Raw genomic sequence first — 17,024 nt, forward strand, 5'->3', positions numbered from 1 at the left:
CACGGAATGCCGACAGTGCGTCTCTTTTCGGCTAGGTCAAGACATTTTGGAAGCAAATGTGCACTAGTGGTTTTACGAGTACCCTTGTACCTGTTTTCTCCAGCCAGCTGTTTTCGGCGAATCAAACAGCAGCAGCACCCCTCCTTTTTTTAGGGGTTCGCCTGCTCTATTGATTGCAGCTCTTGAGGAGGGGCCAACCTACTAGGTAGGGGGAGGAGGAAACTACCAACAGGCCAGGTTGAAGTCGACATACTCTTAGGCGCTCGTACTGTTCCAGACCAACAAGATGATCAATGGACATGATGATACCTTGGGTACATGTCTGTAAGTGTGTAGGCTGTAATAATTGCATTAATTTCCCATCTTCTTCATATTTATGGGCATATTCGGTGTTGTAGCGCCCAGCAGCTCGCCCTATCCTATTATGCTCCAGTCCCAGGTGCATGTCTGGCTTAATTATCCAGGTACTGGCATCATTTCCGGCAGAGTAGAGTAAGTTCCATAGCGTACCACGTACTTCTTCTGTCCCACGCAGCGGGCACCGCGCCAACACACAGGCATGCACCAGACCCAAGCAGACCTCTGGAGACCTGAGAGATTGACCCGACCCGGCCAAACCAAACCGGACCTTCCAGGCACCTGGCTAAGGGTGGTAAGGGTGTTGGTTGCAGGCTAACAAGGGAATAGGCACGACCCTGCCAGCTCCTCCTCCCTTTCTTTCAGCAGAGCAGACAGTGTGTCAATCAAGCCATTGATTAATCGACCGCTTCTCCCCTTCTCTCCCCACAACCAACCTACTAAGCATTCAACAACTTCATCCCCAAACTCTTCTTTCATTCCTGTCATCCTTTTTTGACTTGCAGCATTCGAGCCTCGCTTCTATTCCCCGAAACCACGACTAAACAACAACCGCCATCATGGATCGCATCAAGGAGGTTAGCAGCTACCCAGACACCTCTCCCTTTCACGACTGTTCCCCATTTTACCCCACCATCGCCATCGTCGTCAGAAGCCAATGCGCAGGCCGCCAGGTTGCAGCCTGCACAGCTCCTTGGACGACGACACGCGCACCCGATCCAGCGACTCGTTCATCCCTACAGCATTTGCATGCAATCTGCTGGCTTCATGACTAACTGTAATGGCTTGATAGAAAATGAACTCGCTCCGCCTGGAGGCCGACGAGGCCGCCCAGAAGGTCGAGGAGCTCCAGGCCAAGATCAAGGCTCTCGAGCAGGAGAACCTGGCCAAGGAGCAGGAGATCACCTCCCTCTCGCACAAGAACGGTCTCCTCGAGTCCGAGGTCGAGAAGCTCGACACCTCGGTCAAGGACCTCAAGAAGTCCGCCGACGAGGGCCAGACACATGGTACGCAGAACGAAACCCTGCAGCGCAGACTGCAGTTGCTTGAGGAGGAGGCCGAGGAAGCAGATAAGACCCTTCGTGAGGCAAACGAGAAGTAAGTTGGCCAAGCCAATCCTCCCCCTAATCCTGCTTTGGAAAACGGTGACTAATGGAGCTTTCGAAATAGGCTCCGCCAGACTGACGTAAAAGCCGGCCACTTTGAACGCAAGGTGCAGGCTCTCGAGCAGGAGCGAGACCAGTGGGAGGCCAAGTACGAGGAGATGGCCCAGAAGCACACCAAGCTGAACAAGGAGTTCGAGGACTTGCAGAACGAGGTCGCCAACATCTAAGCCCCGGCGCCCCCCGTCGTGATTCGGATCCGACGAGTTCTTGGTCGAGTCAAGGTTCCGGCTGGTTGTATGGGAGCATTGCGAGAGGAGAAAGGGGTAAATGCGTGTTGTTGTTGATGTTGGAGGATACACGGGCGTGGGAGGATTTCGTCTACTACCCCGAGCAAACACTGCATTATTTCGTCGCTGGCCTACGATGGTTTCTTCGCAAGGCCGTTGGTTCAGCGGCTCGACACGGGTTTCTGTCTTTTGTTCTAGAGGAGAATGTAATCGCCGAGAGGCCACCGCATTTCAGGACTGATCACAGGATCACTTTATACCAAGACAAACACACAATGACCCCCTTAACGACCCATGGTTCCTCATGCTTGAATGTGAAATGGTCGACTATTACTCTCCTTCTCGCCTCTTGTTCGCGAACGATCGCTTTTTCGCCGACTGTTTCCGACCTGCAAGCATTCGGTCTGCTTTGGTCTCATACTTGAACTTGGGCTTCTTCGCTTTTCTGACCTTTTCCACCTTGCCCTGGGCTGCTCGCCTTGACTCATTGGCTTTGCGCTCTTCCTCCTCCAATGCCGCCTGCTCCTCTTCCGGCCTGTATAGCCCGTCTCTCGAGACACCGACCGATTCCACTGTTACAGACGTGTATTTGTCCTCGTCAATGAATTCTTCTTCGTGGTCTACTTTTTCCGCCTCGAAGGCGACAGGGGCGTCAGGCAGACCCTCCCATTCCTCGCCGAGCTTGCTCGCCTCATCCTCTTCTTCGTCCGAGTCTACGCCACCCGCCCGGTCTGCGGTCCGTAAGAGTTCCTGGACGGTCTTGACATGATTCGCTACTTCTTGCCTGCGGCTCTCGCGGTGCTACCAGGGGTTTCAGTCAGCATAAATTCGTAGATCCCCTGCTGCATCCCTCATGAACAAAGACAAAGAGGAATCGTAGCTTACCTCTCTTCTCGCATCAATCTTCTCCTGCCGTGCTTGCTTCGCCAATTGCTCTTGCGCAATCTTTTGGCGCTGTAGCTTGCGCTTGTGGAAGCCGGTCAGGTAGTCGGAGCGGGCCTCAGGGTCGTAGCTGATTTCCTCGATCGCGTGGGCGTTCTTCCGCTTCCTGGACGGTGCGTGGAGGATGTTCTTCTTTGGGCGCGGGCGCGCGAACATTTTGGCGGGATGCGGTTGTTGTTCGGTTTCCTTTCGAGTTTGGTAGAACAAGGAAAGCGACCTAATGCAAGAATAGCTTCAAGAGATTGACTAGAACTTAAAGATTTTTTGTTTATGGCCTCGAAGCGAACACTGTTGAAGTATTCTGGTCGTTGGCGAATCTCTCGAGTTGCCGCTTTCTTCAGAGTCGCTCTGCCATCTAAAATTCTAGACTTTCTTGCCCGCTGCAAGCCGCTAAAATCAACTAACTTTACAGGGGACCGGATATGCCTAGCCTTGCAGATTGGCCGTGTTTGGGGGCCAAGCGGAACTTGCCGCACAGACGCAACTGCAGCAAGCAACCAGCAGCAGCAGCAGCAACCAGCAGCATGTGGACGTCGACTCTTGGTTGGAGCTTAAACAACGGCCGCAAGTGAATGAAGCTCTCATCGAATCGAATCCAACCAACCCGCCATCAACACCTTTGAGACGCAACACCACGATCCTTCACAATCACGATGCGTTTCTCGTCCACCGCAGCCGTTGCTGCGCTCTGCTGCGCTGAGGCGCAAGCATTCTCCAACACCTCGCCTTTCCTACTGTTCTCGACATCGAAGTACGTAATGCCTCACCACCATCATCCATCATCATCATCAACAAACCGCCTCGGCAGCTACTTATACGCAACCACACACACACGCAATGCATCCAACTAACGTACCGTGCCCCGTAGACTCGCCGACTCGGCCACCCAAGACCAGGCCCAGATCCAGAGCAGCGCATCCGCCACCAAGCTGGCCACCGACATCCTCTCGACCTGCCCGACGGACCGCTACCTCCTCGTCACCCAGCCGAACCTGCACGCCGCGCACCTGCGGTCCTCGACGTCGGCCCCGCGCCTGCAGCACACCCTCAAGAGCGCGCAGGTCGCGTCCCGCGTGTCCGTGGCCGAGGTCGCGGGCGCCCTGGACACCAAGGCGCTGTCGAAGCTGATCAAGGAGTCGTGCGGCAAGAAGGCCTCCATCGACGAGGTCACGCTCGAGGCCATTCCCACCACGGCGTCCAGCGAAGCCGACGAGACGCTCAAGGAGAACGACGACGACTTGGCCGTTGTGCTCGCGCAGTACGAGGCCGAGGGCTCCTTCACGGTCGTGTACGCCGGCGTGCCCCAGGCCGAGGAGAAGGAGAGCAGCAGCTACGAGGCGGAGTTTGTCGACGCCGCGCGGGTCGAGCTCAAGCGGGATCTGGGCAACGGTGTGCACCGTCGGGCCAACGAGACGGACAAGCGGTCGTTGTTTGAGAAGTACCAGTTCTTCACCCCTGGTAAGTAGACTTCTCATCTTCTCGCCCCTTTACCCATGAATGCTACGTTTGGTTGGTGATGAACGAATGGTGCAAAAACATCGCTAACCCCTTCGGATCAGGTATCTTCATGGGCTTGGTTGCTGTGATTGTGCTCATGGCAATTTTGGGAGCTGGTATCTCGGCTCTGTCTAGCTTGGAAGTGTCGTACGCTGCTTTCGATAAGGATATGGGTCCCTCTTCTCAGAAGAAGCAGCAGTAAATAGAGGTGGGAATCGGGCTGTACCAAGACTCTATTGTCCCTCGAACGGAGTAGGCGGTTGTGTTGATATTATGTCCAGAAAGTGACACTGTATGATCAGAGGTTCCGGAAGAAGCTCGGGTCTCCAATAGCTAGCAGGAGACGACGGAGCTGCATTTGTTGTTTAGAGACGGGGGGTTGTGGCGTGAAAGGCATCGCCCTCTACAAAGTTATCGTGTGTATCATTTTATTTGCGGGCAGGATAGTGTATCGAATTTTCAAGTTTGCCAAATGGGAGTGAAGTTATGGTCTTAAGAACATCTTCTTTAGTGTATCTGTGTCGTCATGCTGTTCGGTCTTCGCTGGCACGAAAGAAAGCAACTAAAAGACACCCGAAACGCCTGTTTTTCTAACCACGTCTAATATGATGAAGCCATTTCATGTCTCTTCAGTCGTATTTGTCCGCCATGTAGCATGATCCCAAGAGAGTGTGAACACTATCAGCACTGGGAAGAAACCTTCTCCTATTCCAGGCCGAGTGCCACGTTCGAAAGGCCCCTGGTTCATTGATGCCTCTCCATTTCGCCTTGGTTCCCAGTAGCCTTTCTGTCTGTGGCTTCACTACCATCCATCAAATAAATCGAGGCAAGCGGACACACCAAGACGCCCATGACCACACAACGAAACTCCATCATAAGCATTGATATCTGCTGTCTAGTCTGATGGATCTGGGTTTTCTCTCTGATGATTCTGCACAAAGAAGGAAGCAAGCAAGCTAGCTCGCTCCTTCCTTGCCTTAGACCAGGTGGGCGGGCAGTAAGAAGTTGGCGATACCCTCGCGGACGGCGTACTCGTGGCCGCAGTTGCCGCACACGAGCTTGCCCTCCATCATCTGCGTCTCCATGAGCAGGTGGTGCAGGTCCTTGAGCATCTTCTCGTCGCCCTCGAGCTCCTCCTTGGTCGGGGCCTGGGCGGGCAGCGAGGGGAAGCCCAGCTGTGAGGGAGGAAGGGTTAGTGATGAGACAGACGACAGAGAGCGTATGAGGGGTATGTGAAGAGAATGAAAGGGGAAAGAAAAGGAAATATGAGGGAGAGTGGTGTGAGTAGGGACATGGGAGTCATGTATATGTATGCCAAAGGGGGGACTATCTTGGGTCATATGATAGATATACCAAGATGGCAGAGTGAAAGCAGTCTTCGATGTGAGCCGACACCATGTTTCAATGCAAGCACTTTCTTGTCATATGCTGCTCAGAACCAGCCCATAACTCCAGTAGTACATGAAAGGATCCAAGAGAATCCAATAAACAGGGGATGTAAGTGAAGTGAGCATATATTGCACGCAACCTACCTCAGTCGCCGTGGTGGACAGCGCAGTCCAGTCAATGCGGGTCATTACATTGAGGAGCAGGTCCGAGTTGATCTCAAGGTCGTCCTCCACGAGCTCGGCATCCTTGGGGTGCAGCGGGTAGGAACCCGACGTCGACTTGCAAGCCTTGACGGCGCAAGTCAAGAAGTTCAGACTTAAGATCTTCATTTTTTTGCTTTGGTTTCTGGGGTGGCGGGGTTGTTGTATGATTTGATTCACTTGGTCGCAAAGGTCCAGTCCAGCGCCTAGATTGAATAGAGGGTTTCTAGACTTTTTTGAAAAATTTATGGAGCACTTTGCGCGCCCAATAAGGCGAACAGACGAGTTTACTTTTACTTTTTGGTCCCAAAGTTCAGCACATATCAGAGCTCCACAGCTGGCATTCTTAATTGACCACCCTTTTTACGATGAACAGAGTCAGTAGTAAGTCATGGATAAAATCCATTCTTTGCATTGAACTTTTTGCTGCTGGATTTGCAGTGAACTATTTAAGCCATGGTCTTCTCGTACCCAATGTCGGTCTTGGGCCTGGTGACGCGCATGTAGACGACAAAGACAGCCACGAAGACGGCGAAGACGGCACCCTTCTGGAAAGCCGAGAGTCCGTAAGAAGGGGTGTCCTGCTTCAAGGGGTTTGCTTCTACTTCGTTCGAGTAGCCAGCCGCCCACGCAGAGTTACCATAGATTTCTTCTAGAAAAGGGGAGCGGGCCGAATCAGCTCAGTTACGAGGGAGTGCGGGCGAGGGCAGGCTTGGGCGGGCTTGGGCGCTGGAACCGAACGAAGGGGGCAATGGCAACATCTCTTAGAGGGGAGAAGGCGAATCCGTGTCTATCAGGGTAAGACGAGGGGCTACCAAAGGGGGGCTTGTTTATAGTTCCATGTGGATACCTTCAGGGGGCACCTCCAGCTCTCCGCTCTTGGCGATCTTGACAGTCTTCTCGGGCTTGTCGCCGGCGGCAGTCTTGAAGTTCTCGATCTTGGTGACAATGTCCATGCCCTCGAGGACCTCGCCGAAGACGACGTGACGGCCATCGAGCCAACTAATGATTGCTTGTTAGCACTTGTTCTATTGCGCTCTAGTACGGTTTCTGGCTCGAGGCACTTACGAAGTAATGACGGTGGTGATGAAGAACTGCGAGCCGTTGGTGTCCTTGCCGGCGTTGGCCATGGACAGCATGCCGGGCTTGGTGTGCTTGAGCTTGAAGTTCTCGTCGGGGAACTTCTCACCGTAGACTGTTGCGAAGACAGAATTAGCCATCTGGGTGTCGCCGAGCGCCAGGGGAAACTGGTTCATAACTTACTGGACTTTCCACCAGTACCATCACCCTTAGTGAAGTCACCACCCTGGATCATGAATTGCTTGATAACGCGGTGGAAGGTAGAGCCCTCGTAGCCGAATCCCTTCTCGCCAGTGGCAAGAGCGCGGAAGTTGTCAGCAGTCTTGGGGACGGTCTTGCCGTAGAGACCCATGACAATGCGACCCACGGGCTCATCGCCGTGGGTGATGTCGAAGTAGACCTTGTGGGTGATCTTGGGGCCCTTGGCAGCCTCAGCGGTCGACGCAAAGAAGACCATGCTGACTCCAACAAGGAGCAGGGCGCTAACAGCGAGTCGGCGCAGGTTGAACATGGTGGGCAATTGACAATGTCCAAGTGATGTTCGGTTGTGTGAAGTGAAAGTCGTCAAGATTGTGTGATCTTTCCAGAGATCAATGGGGGAGGGAGAAGGAGGGAAGAAGAAAGAGGAAAGGGAGCTCAAGGTGGGAATCGGCGACCTGGTTATGGCAATTGAAGCTACGTTTCAAGACCCCATCCGTCTATCGAAGCTGGACCCCTAGCAGGCTCTCAATTGGTCCGGGAGGCAAAGCCAAGGCGGGTGAACCAGTGATAGTACACTGTGACATGTACATTGCATAGGGACGAAGGGGATCGCTGGCTTATCGCTATCGATAAGTTAAGCGACGCGTTTGCTCCCTTGGAGAGCTTTCTGGATGGAGGAACAGCTGCCGAGCTGCATAAAATCGGGTGGCACGTGCGCGGGACTTTTTGAACTTGAAGGCCCATATGGCATAAGCAGGTCCAGTATCGGCATCAAGATCTGGAGAATTATTACGTCGAACACATAGACATTGTGATTGCGCCCGTAGCAGGTGCACCCATTGATTTAAGATGGTAAATACTCTAATATGTCACTGATGCAATAAAGGGGCTTTGCTAATGTGTCTTCAGGTGTTCGTTCTGGGAATCAACTTCCATCCGCAAAAGCTGGTCAAGGTACGCCGACACCCCCCGATCGAGACCACCGCCGCCAACTCCTCAAACATGAGCCAATGGCGGCCGGCCTGCGTTCTCGGGAAAGCATGAAAAAAGCTCACATGTTGTCTTGTCATCTCGTATAGAAAACCCTCGAGTCCTTCTACGCCCTCGGGCCCCAGACCTCGGAGCGCATCATGGCCAAGTACTGCATCCACCCGCTGGCGCGCCTGGGCACCCTGCCGGTCAAGACGGTGACGTCGCTGACGGCCGAGCTGTCCACCATGACCATCGACAACGACGCGCGCCGAGTCGTCCAGGATAACATCAAGCGCCTGCGAGACATGGGCTCCTACCGTGGCCGACGCCACGCCATGGGTCTGCCGGTGCGCGGCCAGAACACCCGCACGCAGATCGCCACGTCCCGCAAGCTGAACGTGCTGGAGCGCGGTGGTGGTGACCGCATCCGGGGCACCTAAGTTTCAGTTTGTGTGAAGTGTCACGACAACTAAGGCGATGAACGAGAAACCGATGCGGGGGCTCCCACAGGATGTGCCTTAACGAGGGCATGCCTTGAGAAAACCATGAAGAACCGAGGCATTGGGGCAACGGTGGAAGGCTTTTAGGATGGGAGAATACCCAGGGCCTCCTAGGTCAGCAGAGAGATCCCCTGATGTGGCATATGGAAATGGCGTTCCTTGTTTGCATAGAACTCGTATAGAGACGGCCTCCATCTGCGTTGACCAGATAACGGGTCAGCTCCGAAGGGGTTATAGAGAACCTCCTTTTGTATCATATAAACCCGTGGACAAATCAGTAAAATATTGAGAATGCACAATTCGAGCCTATCATATCGCTTATCCCTTGAATGCGAGGCTCTTCTCGTGAATAAGTTTTGGGCTGGCAATGTAGTTATTGTTATCTATTCGCCAATGGATATTTCTAGCAAAGTATGACTTTTCAGACTCAACTTTTAAGGCCATATTGGTAACCCCTTTGTCACCCATGGATGATAGACTTGGATGGTCAAATTGCACCAACTTCAACAAGATTCGTTCAAATATCCTGCAGCACCATGGTTCTGGCAATTTAAAAAGTTGATATATTGATTCTCAAAGGCAGGACGTCCCCGGAACGAGCTTGACGTGGGTCAAATGAGACCCGAGTGTTCATTCAAAAAGCACCAGTCGAAGCACATACGCCAGAACTGTAGTCGCGCGCAGCAACCCCTTTACAGATGTTCTTGAACATACATACTTATACAAATAGAGATTCTCTACAGAACGATAGCGATCGTATGCTGTATCAAGGAGTTCATTGTGGGATTGGTTAGTGACCAAGAATCTGAGGTCTCTCGGCGGCTTGTGACGAGCATGTTTGGGTAGACCCTAGCATTTACATTGTCAACGTATGTATATGATGCATATATTCAACCATATCAACTCGTATCGGAAGCGGGCATGTTGTCCGATTCTCATCCGATACCCAAGATGTAAAGGCTGAACATATTTTTTGTTCTGCATACCATAGCAAAAACGAGACAAGTGGGTTGAATTCTCTGATTTACAAGCCCGGTTTGTATACAGATCTCATTTACAATAGTAGTACATACGTTGGGTTGTAAACTAACCTCAGCCACCAAAGCCATGTCTAATCTATCTTATTCGACAATGACCTTTCCCGTTGCGGGCGGGCTGGGACGGACACCGTTGACGAAGACCTTGCTGCACAGATCGCTCTGGTGCCTCTGGATCATCTCGGCCAGGGCCTCGCGCTCGACGACGAGGCGGCCGGTGGTGAGCAGGTCCTTGACGTCGACGTCCTCGACGTCGAGGGCCATGCCGTAGTTGGGGACGAGGTCCATGGCGTCGAAGAGGTTCTCGCGCCACTCGGTCGTGATGAAAGTGCTGCGGCCGTGCTCGCGGCCCCAGCCGTGGCCGTCGAGGACCTGGCGTGCCCACTTGGCCTTGAAGCCGTCGATGAGGGCCTGGTTCCGCAGCTCCTCGTCGCGCACCATGTCCGTGATCTCCTGCGGCAGCGCCAGCTCCATCCCGTCCTCGCACACCACCAGCTCGCCCCGCCGGTACCGGTAGCTCAGCGCCGTCCGCCACGCCAGGTCGTACACCTTGCGGTTCATGCCCGTGCCGAAGTCGCGCGGCTTGGGGCCGAACGTCTTGCCACCGCCGCGGCGCAGGGGCGACTGCTTGTCGCCCACGCGGGCGCGGCCCAGGCCCTTCTGGCGGTACAGCTTCTTGTGCGAGCCGTGCACTTCGTACCGCGTCTTGGAGTTGGCGCTGCCCTGTCGTGTGTTGTCTCCCTCAAAGATTACGGCCAAGTGGAGGATGTCCCGGCGCATGGGGAGGTGCAGGTGTTTCGAGGACCATTCTTCCAGGCGCTGGGGCTCGTAGGATTGGAAGTCGTAGACGGTCACGGGGACGGAAGGAGATGGCCGCCACGGTGTGGTCATGGAGGTGGTAGTGAGATTGCTGGTGGCTCTGGGCAGGGTAGCCTCGGTCGCCATTGAGCGACTAAATATCGAGGGCAGCCGCTGTGGTTTCGCATGGTCAGTCTCGCAGCTTGCAGAAGTGGAGGACGAAGAGAGCCTGGACGTACCGAAGAGACTTGGCCGCATGACTGTGTAGAGAGGGCCAGAGACCGAAAGGCCTCTGTCAGACCTCGTGCACCTTTCCCCGCCATGACTGACTGTCGGCTCGTATGGATGCGCTGGGTCAATTGACGTAGAATTGGCGTGACGTTATTGAATTCCGTTCAGCGATACCTTGAATTGAGCTTCACTTTGGGAAAAATGGACGCTTTCGACCCTTGCAGCTGCTCAGCGGCCCGGGATGGCGGGCTAGACAAAATTAAGTGGGGACTCCTCCAATTGCTGTCACCAGTGTCGCGCAACTCCAAAAAGTTTCGACAAGCGAATCTTTAGCTAGAGCTCCGACAATCCCTCACACGCTCCAGTAAAGCGTTCAACAGGCAATCATGTCCACTTGCCAGAGGGTCGCAAGACCCATTGCCCGGTCCATGCGACAGGACCGGGTAGCTCTCAGCTTCACTCGCACTTTTTCCCAGAGTGCTGCCCGCAAAGATGAGGCTACTACCACGACGACGACAAACCCACCACCTCCCGCCTCTCAGGTGCCCGTGCCGAACTCAACCGCCGCCGATGCCACGAAGGAAGCGCCCGCATCCCAGCCGAGGCTGACCCCCGATTCCGCCACTCAGTACTGGGAAGAGATCCGTCTCTTCAAGAAGGGAACCCCGCCGGTGGGATCCAGGCGTCGTCGTGTCGCCATGCAGACCTCGGAGAACGTCCCCTTCGAGCAGATGCCCTACCAATGCTTCCAGGAGGCCCGCAGGGTTCTGCAGGAAGACCGCAGAGAGAAGCTCCAGGCCCTTGCGAGTGAAATTGCAAAGGTCAAGAGGCTAGAAGCGACACCCGCCGACCAGGTTCCCGGAGGAGAGGTGAAGAAGAACATGCGGCTTCGGAGCATGAAGAAATGGGTCGAGGAGCTCAAGATCCTCGCAGATATCAACGACCCCATTGTCAAGCGGAGGTTCGAAGATGGACTCGGTACGTCAATCCACGAGCAGCTGGCACCAATTCTATTTGACTAATATGTTTTCAGGTGATATGGACAAGCCTATCTACCGCCATCTTGCGGAGACCAAATGGAGAGGCTACCCCTTCCGCATGATCTCCCAGCGTATCGAGCAGCTCAACATCGTGCCCGATGTGCTGCCCAAGTTTGAGCCGACGGCCGACGTGCAGATGTTCTTCCGTCAACGCAAGACCACGCCGGGTGAGATTATCGACAGTCGTATCAGCGAGAAGCCCCCGAGTCTGAAGGTCCAGGTTTTCAACCCTGGCGAGCGCCTCGTGTCCGTCGTCGTCATGGACTCTGATGTGCCCAATGCCGAGACGGACAGTTTCGAGCGCCGCTGCCACTACCTGGCCGCCAACGTGCCCATCTCTCCCAACAACTCTTCTCTTCCCCTGAGCAAGGTCAACAAGGAGACCCAACTGGCCGTCCCTTGGCTGCCGGCTTTCGCCCAGAAGGGTGCCCCCTACCACCGCATGTCCATCTGGATCCTGGAGCAGAAACCCGGCCAGACTCTTGACTTGGCCAAGCTGCGGGAGCTGTACAGCGGCCGCGACGGGTTCAGTCTGAAGAGTTTCAAGGACAAGTTCACCCTCAGCCCCGTCGGTTTCAACATCTTCCGTTCCGTCTGGGACGAGGGTACCGCCGACGTCATGGCGCGCTGGAACCTGCCCGGCGCCGATGTCGAGTTCAAGCACGCGAGAGTGCACTCGCTCAAGCCCGAGCGCAAGGCTCGCGGATGGGAGGCCAAGCGCCAGAAGCCCAAGTACAAGAGCTTGTGGAAGTACACCAAGAGAATCCGCGGCATGCCTCGACGATAAGCAACTGTTGCTTGCACGTATCTGCAGTGTGGCGTGGTGGGCTCTTCAGGGGTTGCTGCGTTCCGTCAGAAGCAGATGTCGGGTCAGGTGCCAGCTGGCTTATTGGTGGGCAATTGTCGAACGTGTATCATATGTATAAAGCACCCGAGACTATAGAGCTGGCGGAACTGTGTCAAAACTACTGTAACATACTACACCAGTATCTACCCTACTATCAAATATGTGAAACCCATCCTGAACATGTTCTACATCCGTTGATCTGCCTACTGCTAGTGAGACCAGGCTCTTGGTCGGCTGTCGGGGTCTCATACATGGCAACTGCCAAACTGGAAGAAGACCTGTGCCACCAACGTCTGGATCAGACACGGAAGGGCGCATTTACCATGCTCCCTGGGGTTGTACCAGAACCCAGACGAATATTTCATTGAGAGAGCGATGTTGGCCGCGCAACTTATCCACTAGCCGTTGCGGCGAAGAAGGGGGATGTTTCTCTGATCGAATCCGCCAAAGGCTTCGTTGTGATGAGGCAAATCGCACCCCAAGAACGGTGTCGCCGATCCCACTCGGCACTTCGATTTCTCAAGAACCAAGAAAGACCGTCCTAGACACTAGAGTCCACACAACTCAGAAAGAACAACCCGATAGTGACAATGTGGAAGTGTCTCGGACGCCTACTGCCGATGTACAAGGAAAGAACTGTAGAACAAGTTTATCCTGGTGACTTCCAGCTCAGGCGACAGGAGCATATGGAGCTGATGCAACCTTCTGTCTGAGTTCTTAGTTAATCGATGTTATTCCATTTCTAGCATCATTGGGGTATATATTGCCTACGGTTCGAAATTCACATTACTCATTCACTCAGCATCTATCACCATTCAGTAACCTCACTGCCTATTCCACGAACAAAGATATTGCTTACAGAGAGAGACACATTATCAAACACCATTCAAATCTGACTCAAGCCATGAAGTCAGAAAAAGAGCAGGGGTGGCTTGAACGCCTATATCATCTCTTGGACATTTCGCGAGACGTGCTGAGCTTTGGTCTCCGAGCTATTCTCAGTGCACTCTTCACCATCACCATCATCTCCCTCTCATTTGCCATCTTGGCCTTTGTCTTCAATCAATTGGCAATTCCTAGCCTTTTCACACTCTGGAAGGGGGCATCTCCCCCGACGCTTGATCTCTCAGCGTTCGATCCTCCGCGCGATGTGCCTACCAAGCACGGCATCCAAGGCTACGCCCAAGTTGACTTACAGCGATACACCGAAGGTCTTCGTAATGTCGGAGAAACGATCAACGACGTGCAGAAAATCGCTTCGCAAAACAATGGCCTGGCCGGGAATCTCTCTCGGGAGATTGACCATATGGATGTCATCAGACGGATAATCCGGCAGAGCGATTTACCGGAACCTGGGGAGATTATTAGTGCTACCAACAAGCTGGAGGCCAACACGACTGATATGATCAGTATGCTGCGTGATTTCTTACCAGAGGCCCGGAACTGCGGCTATCTCCTCCAACTCAGACTGCCTCATATAATGAAGGGCTTGGAGATTATCGGGAGAAACAGGACCCGTTATCATTTCTGGACTCGGACACTCAGATACGACACAACTCGCGAGATGGGGAATCTTAAGAGGAAAAGCAACCATTTTCACTTTTGGACTCGGATACTCGGATTAGGATACGACGGAACTCGCGAGATGGCGGAAGTTGTACAGGAGTTCTATAGTCTTCTGGAAAGTACAATCGAAAGAATCACACAGCTCAGAGAAGGCGCGCAAAAGCTGCTGGACCATTTGAAGTTGGTGAAAGAGAGCACGCAAGCTTTGCAGGATATGGCAGGATCCAACCGCATCAAGATCAACCAGGAGAAAATCAACAAGAGGCTCCAGTTTTTAGGGAGTTTTAGGCACCGAGCCGATATGGAACATATGAAGGAATGCCTGGATCAATTGGATGATCTTGACAATCTTGTCACCCTGAGTCTTCAGGTTTTCCGGAAGTTGCACGACGCTATTGAAAAGATCAAGAGCGAGTTGGCGACTACAAAAATCGAAACGGAGAAGTTCCATTTAAACAGCACGAGTTTGTCGGAATTCACCAAGATCATTGCGCTGGGAGTAAGTCATTTGATGGAACATATGGATGGAGTGCAAACACCCCCGGATGAACAGGTCCTAACACTACCTACCATAGACCTGATAGCGCATTCCACTGCCCGATGAAGTTCAAATACGTTTGATAGAGAGCTTATTGTAGCTTAATCGTCTCAATTCATTTGGTGACCTATACATATCGTCCGTAATCCCTCTTGGTGCTCAATGGTATTGCCAATTGCGTCCTGTGATGATACTTTCACAATGATAAGCCCATCGCTGCCTTTGATCTCTCATTCCTTCGTTAGCACGGGGAATGTGACACCCGTTAACCTCTCTCCCTTGATGAAGCGCCGCAAAGGTTCGGGCGTATTTTGGTTCCGGAACTGGCTGGAGTTCAGGAGGGTAACGAGGTCTAACAGAGTACGAACCACCTCATCCGCACCATCTCCTCGGCCAGAGCAGGCCAGACAGTCTTCCTGGCCAAGCATACAATAAACCAGCTATGCAGTTAAGTTCAAGCGCAACACTGCCAGAGCAAGTGAGAAGCAAAAAGACGCCAAAAAGACAAAAACATACAACACCGAGGATTCCCAGGTCGTCACCGACCCTAGTACTAATTCGGCTCTCTGCTGCTTATATATGGGAGAGCGGACGGGATCCCTAGTATTCAGCAGGATATGGTCGTATGTACCAGCCAGAGCCGTTTTGGGGGTATATGTAGTGCAAAGACAAACGCTCCTAGACGCCCCTATCCGTGCATCATTACCCAGTGATTACCTAATCGTAGATCCGACAGGGATTTCGCTTGACTATCATCGCATACGAGACTAAATAACCGATAGCCTTCATCTAGGTATGTGCGACAGGATTCGCGTGCTTTGTTGGGCTGATATGAATCGAGCAAGAACGAAGAAGACAAAGGGGGAAATTCCTCTTAACCTTGCGATCCACCCCAATCGTGATGACACACAATTCGATCCGCTACACCGGCAAGTTACCACATCCCATCTTCATATACCGGACATTCAAATTTCACCGTAAATCCTATATAGGGCCACTATTTGAACGATGCGCGCCTATAAGCGCACTTCGCCGCGTCCGTAAGCTTCCCCGGTAGCGCTTACACCGGGCGGTTGCAATACCCCGGTTACTGCTTATGCCGGGCAGCTCCAACTCTCCGTCTCCTAGAACAATGAGCTTCCTGGGGTCATGCGTCCTCGCGAGTGTCTTTTCGACGGAAACTGGTGATGCGCGAGGTTGGCAGTATGCAGTACTCGATGAGTCGATATTCTATAAATACTTTGGTGTAACGCCCCAACCCTACTTCCAACTTTGCCGTCTGTTTGCCCATAGAACACAAACCAACACCAACACCGCAAAGTACGATTCGAAACGTTCTCCGGAATACCGTCAATATTACAGCCCGCTCTACCACGCCAAGAATTAGAATTTAGGAACCAACCAGACTCCAAAATGGCTCCCATCGAATTGGCATACTTCTGCTACAAGAAGGACGAGGAGCTAGTCAGAGTCGCCGACACCAAACTGATGCCGATTGGCATCAAGACTTTCCGAGACGGAGGTGCCAAGCGAGGCTTGGCAGGCCAAATCACGAGTGAAGATGGACGAGACGTGACGGCGGATTCGCGCCGGCTCTTCGTGCTCGGTACGAGTCCCTTGCCCGAGAACATGCCGATAGTTTCTCCGTGCCAAAACTAACCTATATGCCCGTATCGTCAGAATGGCCCGAACATTCCACGTTCGACAGTTTCTACCAGTCAACCCCCCATTTCGACTTGGAAAAGGCCACGACACCGTTCTTGGAGAGCCCTGCGGAGATCAAGCTGTATGAAACCGCCGGGGACGCTACAAGTCTCTTCAAGGGGGAGACTGGGGCGGCCTTGTGGTCGCTCGAGATCATAGAGGTCAAGCCGAAAGACGCAGATATGTCGGAAGAGGCCGCCCAAGACATTTTCCAAAAGGTTGCCGAGTGGTCTAGAAGCGGCTCTGGCTCGGGTGGCGATGCCGCCGCCTGTGGGACCAGCCTCGATCCGAAAACGAAAGAGATCGTCGTCATCAGGACTATTTCCTCCCAGGAGCCCGCAGAGGTTGACGATTCTTCCCGGTACCCAGCGCTGGCTGAGATTGCCGAGGTGGCCTTGATGAAACGGATGGTGGCCCAGGTAGGTCTTATGTGACTATAGTATTTGGAGACAATATCCAATCACAGCGCACGCAAGAAGTCTAGGTTTTCTATGCCAGGACATCACGACGGTCAGGCTGGCCATACCTAAACTAACAAAAGATCTCTCCTCCCAATAACCATAGCATTCCCGACCAATGCAGTTAAGCTGAATCCCATCACAATACCCATTGTTTGATATACGCCTTCTTTGCTGGTTTTATAATGTTTGATTGTAACAGCGTCTTTGTGGGATTTTCTTTCTCCTAGGTGACAAACCACAATCACATTGAATTGGATCTGGACAAGGGAAA

The 17,024-nt window shown here is 53.1% G+C and overlaps 10 protein-coding genes across 10 annotated transcripts; 6 read left to right on the top strand and 4 right to left on the bottom strand.

Moving 5' to 3' along the window:
* Positions 1 to 917: 917 nt before the first annotated feature.
* Positions 918 to 1,700, top strand: PG985_013502 (uncharacterized protein; the record flags this gene model as incomplete). The annotated part of the gene is made up of 3 exons (XM_066833268.1): positions 918 to 935; positions 1,151 to 1,455; positions 1,528 to 1,700. 3 exons carry the CDS (start codon positions 918 to 920, stop codon positions 1,688 to 1,690), a joined length of 486 nt encoding a protein of 161 aa, XP_066678008.1. The 3' UTR covers positions 1,691 to 1,700.
* Positions 1,701 to 2,080: 380 nt separating this feature from the next.
* On the bottom strand, positions 2,081 to 2,848 carry PG985_013503 (uncharacterized protein; the record flags this gene model as incomplete). The annotated part of the gene is made up of 2 exons (XM_066833269.1): positions 2,081 to 2,551; positions 2,636 to 2,848. 2 exons carry the CDS (start codon positions 2,846 to 2,848, stop codon positions 2,081 to 2,083), a joined length of 684 nt encoding a protein of 227 aa, XP_066678009.1.
* A 497-nt stretch (positions 2,849 to 3,345) lies between these two features.
* On the top strand, positions 3,346 to 4,391 carry PG985_013504 (uncharacterized protein; the record flags this gene model as incomplete). The annotated part of the gene is made up of 3 exons (XM_066833270.1): positions 3,346 to 3,443; positions 3,561 to 4,150; positions 4,252 to 4,391. The coding sequence occupies 3 exons, from the start codon at positions 3,346 to 3,348 to the stop codon at positions 4,389 to 4,391; spliced, it is 828 nt and encodes a 275-aa protein (XP_066678010.1).
* A 775-nt stretch (positions 4,392 to 5,166) lies between these two features.
* On the bottom strand, positions 5,167 to 5,907 carry PG985_013505 (type I protein arginine N-methyltransferase R.t1.c1; the record flags this gene model as incomplete). The annotated part of the gene is made up of 2 exons (XM_066833271.1): positions 5,167 to 5,364; positions 5,722 to 5,907. 2 exons carry the CDS (start codon positions 5,905 to 5,907, stop codon positions 5,167 to 5,169), a joined length of 384 nt encoding a protein of 127 aa, XP_066678011.1.
* Positions 5,908 to 6,227: 320 nt separating this feature from the next.
* PG985_013506 (peptidyl-prolyl cis-trans isomerase b protein) lies at positions 6,228 to 7,369 on the bottom strand (the record flags this gene model as incomplete). Its single annotated transcript, XM_066833272.1, has 4 exons — positions 6,228 to 6,430; positions 6,629 to 6,780; positions 6,847 to 6,973; positions 7,042 to 7,369. The coding sequence occupies 4 exons, from the start codon at positions 7,367 to 7,369 to the stop codon at positions 6,228 to 6,230; spliced, it is 810 nt and encodes a 269-aa protein (XP_066678012.1).
* A 539-nt stretch (positions 7,370 to 7,908) lies between these two features.
* On the top strand, positions 7,909 to 8,471 carry PG985_013507 (mitochondrial 37S ribosomal protein uS13m; the record flags this gene model as incomplete). The annotated part of the gene is made up of 3 exons (XM_066833273.1): positions 7,909 to 7,911; positions 7,969 to 8,013; positions 8,139 to 8,471. 3 exons carry the CDS (start codon positions 7,909 to 7,911, stop codon positions 8,469 to 8,471), a joined length of 381 nt encoding a protein of 126 aa, XP_066678013.1.
* A 1,181-nt stretch (positions 8,472 to 9,652) lies between these two features.
* PG985_013508 (mitochondrial 54S ribosomal protein uL4m) lies at positions 9,653 to 10,689 on the bottom strand (the record flags this gene model as incomplete). Its single annotated transcript, XM_066833274.1, has 2 exons — positions 9,653 to 10,540; positions 10,606 to 10,689. The coding sequence occupies 2 exons, from the start codon at positions 10,687 to 10,689 to the stop codon at positions 9,653 to 9,655; spliced, it is 972 nt and encodes a 323-aa protein (XP_066678014.1).
* Positions 10,690 to 10,983: 294 nt separating this feature from the next.
* PG985_013509 (uncharacterized protein) lies at positions 10,984 to 12,424 on the top strand (the record flags this gene model as incomplete). The annotated part of the gene is made up of 2 exons (XM_066833275.1): positions 10,984 to 11,575; positions 11,631 to 12,424. 2 exons carry the CDS (start codon positions 10,984 to 10,986, stop codon positions 12,422 to 12,424), a joined length of 1,386 nt encoding a protein of 461 aa, XP_066678015.1.
* A 964-nt stretch (positions 12,425 to 13,388) lies between these two features.
* On the top strand, positions 13,389 to 14,631 carry PG985_013510 (uncharacterized protein; the record flags this gene model as incomplete). The annotated part of the gene is made up of 2 exons (XM_066833276.1): positions 13,389 to 14,549; positions 14,626 to 14,631. The coding sequence occupies 2 exons, from the start codon at positions 13,389 to 13,391 to the stop codon at positions 14,629 to 14,631; spliced, it is 1,167 nt and encodes a 388-aa protein (XP_066678016.1).
* Positions 14,632 to 16,001: 1,370 nt separating this feature from the next.
* Positions 16,002 to 16,726, top strand: PG985_013511 (uncharacterized protein; the record flags this gene model as incomplete). The annotated part of the gene is made up of 2 exons (XM_066833277.1): positions 16,002 to 16,194; positions 16,269 to 16,726. The coding sequence occupies 2 exons, from the start codon at positions 16,002 to 16,004 to the stop codon at positions 16,724 to 16,726; spliced, it is 651 nt and encodes a 216-aa protein (XP_066678017.1).
* Positions 16,727 to 17,024: the final 298 nt, after the last annotated feature.

Source organism: Apiospora marii (genome assembly GCF_038362585.1).
Source record: "Apiospora marii strain CBS 49790 chromosome Unknown utg000011l_segment0_segment0, whole genome shotgun sequence".
NCBI lineage: Eukaryota > Fungi > Ascomycota > Sordariomycetes > Amphisphaeriales > Apiosporaceae > Apiospora > Apiospora marii.